This window comes from Paramisgurnus dabryanus, chromosome 24, assembly GCF_030506205.2.
Source record: "Paramisgurnus dabryanus chromosome 24, PD_genome_1.1, whole genome shotgun sequence".
NCBI classification, from domain to species: Eukaryota; Metazoa; Chordata; class Actinopteri; order Cypriniformes; family Cobitidae; genus Paramisgurnus; species Paramisgurnus dabryanus.
The window spans coordinates 18,492,470-18,500,293 of NC_133360.1; the positions used below are offsets into that span (position 1 = coordinate 18,492,470).

The 7,824-nt window shown below is 37.0% G+C and overlaps 1 protein-coding gene across 2 annotated transcripts in view; it reads left to right on the forward strand.

Annotated features, from left to right (window-relative positions):
• The window catches only part of lmcd1 (LIM and cysteine-rich domains 1), a 158,394-nt gene extending 151,136 nt beyond the window's left edge, over positions 1-7,258 (forward strand). For both annotated transcript variants that reach the window (XM_065259357.1, XM_065259355.1), the window contains 2 exons: positions 6,398-6,613; positions 6,790-7,258. In XM_065259357.1, the coding sequence (XP_065115429.1) occupies positions 6,398-6,613; positions 6,790-6,918 (345 nt within the window). In that variant the 3' untranslated portion in view covers positions 6,919-7,258. The remainder of the gene's footprint in view (positions 1-6,397; positions 6,614-6,789) is intronic.
• The last annotated feature ends 566 nt before the right edge of the window (positions 7,259-7,824 follow it).

The following is a 7,824-nucleotide window of genomic DNA, read 5'->3' on the forward strand; positions in this document are numbered from 1 at the left end:
CAGCTTGCATAAAGAGAGTAGCCTAGCATTTCAGACAACGCCAGTGGCGGCTGGTGACTTATTTTTCGAGGGCAAAAGATGCGAAGCAACATACATGTTGTGACGAGCTTCGCATATTGTGCCCTCGAAAAAGAAGTCATCAGCCGCCACTAGCGTTGTCGGAAATGCTACGCTACTCTCTATATGCAAGCTTCTGAGTGTGTGGTTTTGTAACATAATAATTTAAGAAAAAATTTGATTTGTGACATTAGGCTATATGTGGCTTCGTGCAGGATAGCGGCAATAGCCCCTAACCTTAATTTAAAAACATTTTGCACTGTCGTATCTTTACATACAGTATATCAAGTGCCATTGTTTTGTCTCCCTACTTGTTAATGCACACCAGTAATGTTTTTAGGTAAGGTTTTTTGTAAAAACTACTTAAATGTCCTAACATAAATAAGGCCTAGTCCTGGATTAATATAAACCCTGTTCAGGAAACTGGCCTTATATAATCAAAACTGTGAGTTTTATGAACCATTGAAGATGAGCAAAAAACAGTTGACTTGCACGTTAATCCAGGAATTATCAATATTCTACATTAAAAAAAAATTTTTCTTTATTTTGGGTTATCAAAAATTGCCTGTGCCTGCCGAAGGACTTCTAGAAATTTAAAGATGTTATGTTCTCCAGGTGTTAGCTTGGGTTTATTCCGGGTTTTAACGTGTGTATAGATTAACTGGTTCTCACCATACACTGTCAGAAATAAAGATACAAAACTGTACCTTTTCTGTCACTGGGGCTGTACCCTAAGTTTCCGTTTGGTACCTTTACACGAATAAAAAACAGAATACAATTTTGGGTAGATTACCGTACCTTTAGGACCTACATTGTTAGAAAAAAGTCAAAATATGTACCCTAGCTGTCAATGGGGCAGCACCCTTTAAGAAGGCAATTGTATGGACCATTAGGTACAGATATGTAAATATTTAGTACCAATATGTACCTTTGAGATACTAATATGTATTTTTGAGATACTAATATGTATTTTTGAGGTACTAATAAGCTCTCTTTGGTCCCAGTATGTACCTCTGAGGTACTAAAAAGAAATCCTTAGGTGCAAAGCTGTACTTTTTGAAAGGTTACAGCCCCAGTGACAGAAAAGGTACAGTTTTGTACCTTTATTTCTGAGAGTGTAAATATAGCCATAGATCCTGAAATGGCATTAAGAATCGTAGTGAACAGTGTATAACAAAGCATTACGGACCCCTCCCCAACAACATTGGGAATGGATTTTGGGGGGTTAACACAAACAAATGTCCAGTTACATCAGATAAGGCTGCTCTGACAACTACCATCTTTTTAACCTCTTTGCCAAAGCTGAGAAGAAAAGGACATTTTGATTGATCAGCACAATTGCACCTTATCCTTTCAAACCCCCTTCACCCTCATCCGAAGACAGGGTGATCGTAAAAAGGAAACAGCATGGCTAGGCAAAGTATTGGCTTACCAAAGAACACATTTTTTAATTCGTCCACCAACATTAAACCATCACCTGTTGACTACATGCTCATTTAGAGACACTTGCATTCTGAATGACATCTCTGTGTTAAGAAAATGTTTAAATAATCAAAGTTATTAACAAGAATAAATGCATGCATAATATAGTAACATTTTGCTGTCATGTTTATACTTTTTTACATTCAGGACAATGCCAATGGAATTTTGCAAGTGGTTTGGTAAATGGAAAATGCATAGATGAAATTCTAAAAACAAACTTAAAGTCTGTACTTTATGATATTCAAATAAGTTCTTCACAGTGAAGAATGGTGGGCCACATTCTGTGGGCTCCTTCTGACATCAACAGTCAATCAAGATTTTTCTATCAGGCAAGTGCCAATATGCAAACTCCTCCTTATATAAAATGATATAAAAGTACCTTTTTTAGACATTCTAAGTTCTGAGTATCCAGCCTGTGTGTTAGAGATTGTAACTGGACAAACTAAAAACCTCAAAGTTCTGAGTCTCCGGCTTTGTGCTAAAAGACTAAAACAGAGCACCAAGTTCTGAGTCTCCCTAGAAATTGTAACAGGACAAACCCCATCGTTTTGATTCCCCAGCCTGCATGCTAGAGATTGCAAGCACACAGGTTCTGAGTAGAGATCACAAAAAAACAAACAACTTTCTGAACCTCTTTCTAAAAGATGTTTTTTTCACAATGGGATATAAAGGGAATCATGTCTTCTGAAATAAATTAGCTTTTATTGGGAATAATAATTTGTATGATATGGACATAAAATAAGAAAGAAATTAAGGTGTGACAACCATCATCCTCTTACCTTAGTCCTATTTAGAAGCCTGTGGAGCATTATTATATGAAAGATCTGTGAGGTGAACAGCACTATCATTCGAAATATCAATTTAGGGATGCAATACTAGCGTCTTCAAGTGAAATAACGACAAAACCTATACTTGTAAAAATATGCTAATAGATTTGAGACTGTCCTGTCATCAGCCTGTGAGATCACGATACACAATAGTATCGGGGGGGCGGGGCAGTAGTAACTCATTAATTTATTTGTTGACGAAGAGTCAGAAACATGCTCATAACATGTTTGTGTGCTTAAAGAGTCCATTCTGCACGCATTCAGGGCCGAGCAAGAGTCCAAGACGCGCGCATTAAGTCCAGGTGCATGCAAGAAGGAATCCGTGCCATGCGTGTTACAAGCTCTCCCATGCAAAGTGAAGTCCATAAACCCTCTCATACAAGGAAAAGCACACAATGCACATGTTAATGTGAAACCATCAGCCAACTATCGTCATGAAAATCGGCTAACGCGAATATGTCTGACGATCGTTGATACACGATACTATTGTCTATCGGCACAACTCTAGTGGTGATAAAAATCTCTACAACAACGCACATTGGCACATTCCTGAACCGACTGTTTTCTTGGCTTGGTGCCAAAAAATTTTAAATTTCAGTAATGAGGACATTTTCAGTTTTGAAGGATGTTCATTTAAGAATGATGTCCTCTAATATAACAAAATATCAAGTTAAAATTGATCCTTTGATTCACTGCTCCTTTAACATTGCATCGAACTTTGATGGGTAATAGCTCTGCTTGTGGATTTTGTAGAAACATTAGTGTGTTACAACATTTGACAAGGGTGGTAGACTCTGTAAGAATATACCTGACATTAGGGTTTACATTTTACCGCTGCTGTTTAAGAGACACACAAAATTTCCCATAGACAAAAAATGGGGCGAAAATCCCATAGACTTAACATTGCGAAGAACTTGAACGGGTCATAAGCTCAGAGCAAGGATTTCGTAGAAACATGTGGGTTACACTAAATTTGAAGAGGGTGGTTAACTCTTGTCAGGGTTTTGTCTTGTCATGTTCATGTTTGTCAGACACAACCAGCTCAAGTCATGCCTGTTTTGCCAGAGCCAGCTCAAGTCATGCCTGTTTTGCCATAGCCAGCTCATGTCATGCCTGTTTTGCCACAGCCAGCTCATGTCATGCCTGCTCAACCAGATATCTGTCCAGTGTATGTTGTACTACTGGTTATGGCTATTCAATTCAATTTGATTTATATAGCGCTTTTTACAATTGTTTAATTAGAATTAAATTAATAATTTTTTGTGGTGTGTTTGGGCCACACACTGCACTATGGTTCCCATGGAGTTCACTGCAGTGTTTGGGGGTGGTAAATAGGAAAGAGGCAGAGAGTCTCTGCTTCACCGTCCAGGCCCTCCATTGGTCCACGACCTGGGACCGCCACTGCTTCACGGCCGAGGCCCACAACTGCTCTACGGCCAAGGCCCACCACTGCTCCATGGTCGAGTCTAGAGGTCAACCGATATGTTTTTTCTCTGGCCGATGCAAATTCCGAAATTTAGAAAGCTGGGCAGCCGATGGCTGATATATTTGCTGCATTTTTTATTTGTACATAATAATCAAAATGTCCTCATCATTAGCAGATATTTTAAATGTAAAAATGTCACTATTTAAGCCAAAGTATTACAAAAAATTAAGAATGGTCTTTCTGAAGTGTTTTACAACCTTCTCCGCACCATGCATTTATCAGACATTATTTAGGGCAAATCTTTCTAAACACATGTCAGTGATTCTTGGGAATTTGGATAAAACAGGTTTAAATTTGGAAAAAAAAGTTTGTTAAATTACAAAATCTGAAGGTATATCATTATAGACCAAGGTCTTGGCTGTTCAGCAATTTACTGGTGCAATCTCCCCTGTTCGTATTTTTTCATAAAATAGGCGTTTTTTCCAGTTATTACTCATACAACATTTGATGCTTTTGTATGTTAACTTCAAACAGAGGAGTAATATTTAATACATTTTTATTTCAAATGTGGTGATTTAAGCCACTGAGGTTGCTTACTGACATTTTAGTTTGTTTCATTCATACGTGAAGCCTGAGGGTGCTCTTGTGCAGAGACAGTCCAAATTGGCACACAAACAAAAGCTTGGATCCGTTTCATTTAGGGGGTGCACCGATAAATGCCTATATACACTAATAATCCGTGGCCAATAACTATTCTGAATCACACAGCCGATATTATTCACAGCTATTTCATGTACTACGGCTTTTGATCAGTAAGTCCTTGTTGATCTGAAATTACTATTAGTTTGAGTTGTTTAAAACATGCATTTGAAAAAGCAACACTCGTCAAACATAATCGTTATACATATTCTTTATTATCATGAAAATACCTGAAAAGGTTTGAAGAACAGCAATATAAAAATATCCTTAAGCCATTTCCTGGAGCTGTGTGTCATAGCTGCGTGTGTATGGTTCTTCGTCTGCAGCGCATATTGAGTTTCTGCACGAGTGCACCCTCTGGCTTTTGGATGTAGCGACATTTAACCGTATTTCATTGAGAAGCATAGCAAGCATCAACGGCCGATATATCGGTGCACCCCTACTTACATTGTTCACCCTTATAAGGTCATAGCAGCCCTGCTGCTAAAAATATGCAAACAAAGATGTTTTGACTGATAAAACATGAAGACAATAAGCACAATTGGGATTATACAGTATATGATGCATCTGTGTTCTTTCAGTCATGTTGGGCATTTAAATTTTTTACATCCCTTTGTCCTCCCCCTGTCCATCCCTTTGTCCTATCTGTAGTCACATTTTCAAAACTCAATTAGCACAACATTTGTCTGTTGTGACCATACCATTAAAACCATACCATTAATTTTTTTTTACCATTTATTGTTTTCACACAATATTCAGATTCTTAACAGTTTCTAAGATGATTACATTTTCTTTTCACACAAGCTTACCCCATACCAAAATCATGGATCTTTTGTGTCTTTTTTTTTTTACAAATGCTTAAACACAGCATGACAGAAATAAAGTCCTATTGTTCCAAACTTTAAATACAATATAGAAGGTTTCATCGGACACATGTGCGTTGTTGTGGTTAAGCGTCTGGTCGGAACTTAACTTCCTTTCTCTGTTTGTTAAATGGTCTGGCGTGTCATTTAAAAAAAAATTTTTGTTAAAATAATGTAATGTAAATTATTGATTGTAAATTATGTATTCATTAATTTCTAATCAACATAACCACATGAGTTACAAAAAATAACTCTGCCTACCCCAAGCAAAATAAAACTGGGTTTTAAACAATTTTGACGATTATAACATATCTTTTTTTATTAAATGCAACTGCTCAAACCCACTGCTCTTGACTCTTTAAAATAACTTGTTTGTTTGAATAACTTGGCCAAAACAGAAGTGCCATCTTATGAACATGTGTTGATTCATTGCAATCATTAAGATACGTAGGTATTAATATATTGTCAGTAAATAGCATATTTCTTTTAGCTGGTTTGCTAATCATCATAAAACTCCAAAAGAAGAAGAAGTGCAATTTTACTATGAGCTTGAAGGGATTTATAGCTCTTAAACTCACACAAAGTGTACAAACTCAGTCCAAAAACAAGGTTATTGACCAGATGAGATATGCGAGAGGAGGTAGTGCGTCTGGATCTGTGATCCAGTCTTGGGCTGCTAAATCATAAAGATCTATGTTGTTTATAATCTATAATGTAAATAAATAAATGTGAAAATAAATACATGTTCACATAAATACATAAGTAAATACATAAATGTGGAATTAATAATTAGGGAATTTTAAATGTATAAATAACTCAGAAATAAATAAATGTGTGAAAAATATTATAATACAAAAATAAAGAAATTAAAGTAGCAATTACCATATATATTTTTGTTTTTTATATTTCTCTGCATATTTGCTTTTGTATTTATATATGTTTCTTTTATATATTTCTTAGAATAAAGAACATTCTTGGAATATATCCCTGGAATTTATGCCTATGCTTCTAATGTTTACTTTGTCTGTCTATCTGTATCTTAGTGGTGTAGTGGTTGTGGAAAGTTGGCGGCTACCGATAGTCCTGTGGTGTATGCAGACAGAGCTGGGTATGAAAGACTGTGGCATCCCACCTGCTTTGTGTGTTGTGAGTGTGGTGAAGCTTTGGTAGATCTAATCTACTTCTGGAAGGAAGGAGTACTGCTGTGTGGACGCCATTACTGCCAGAGGATCAGACCTCGGTGCTTTGGCTGTGATGAGGTGAACAAAAAGTTTATTTTACTAAGAACTTAGTAATGCCCCATTAATATAGAATATGCACATTATTTACATCCTCACATGTTTATTAGCAATTTATAATTACTTCAAATGTGGTTTAAGTTTGAGATTGGTTTAAACGAAACCCCAATTGATTTTTCTCACTTTCTTTTATGTAGCTGATCTTCTCAGAGATGTTTCATCAGGATGCTGATGGGCGTTTTTGGCACAAGGAACACTTCTGCTGTTGGCTGTGTGGACAGAGTATGAGGATTCAGTGCGGCTGTGACATACAACAATCAAAATAAATTGTTTAATGGCTAATAAATATTCTAAAGTTAGACATTAAGATGACACCACGATTAGAAATATCAAAGAGCCTGTCCCAGAACCCAGATTTGGGTTCTTTGCCTTTACATGCTTACATATTTGCATTATGTAATTTCAGTTTCCTATTAGGCAAAAGTAGTCAACTGGTACTGAAGACCATGTAGAATATATGATTAAATAATTATACACCTGAACAGTGTTGTTCCAGATTGTGGCAGGAGTTTTTGCTTTACTGCTTTGTAAATCTAATTGACGATACTATTTAGTAATTGTGATGCTTCTACTTATGCAATAAAATGAAAGGTGTAATAAGAGAAACATTATATTTTTTCAACCATAATGAACTCTGTATTATTGGACATATATTGATCAAAGACATTCTTTTTTCAGTGTGTGCTAACTAAGAGTGTGTAATTTTTCTCTTTCAAACTCAGGTTTGCACCCTAACTTGTGCACTTACTGTCACCAACTGGTAACACAGATAATTAACACTATACTAACATGTTTCCTTTCAGTTGGTCACTTGGACGTTACGTCGGTGACCGACTTATTGGGAACTCGCTAGAGACAAACAAAGAGCAAATGATGTTGGCATGCATTATTTGCATCTGTCGGCATCACGACTGTTGTGTAGATCAACCGAAAAGGTGGTCTGTGCTTCCATCGTGTTGCAACTCGCCCGCAACCTCAGCTCTGCCTGGAAGTCCGGGAGAATGGCAACTCCACCCCCCAGGTGGTCCAGCTGCTTAGGGACTGTTCAGAGTACTTTTTTAGAAACCTCTCATTGCTACCTATGTTACTTCCTGTCTGGGGGATCACTCGGCACAGATGCATTGGTGCACAACTGGCCTCGGGGTCCCCAGTAAGCCTACTTGCACAGACAC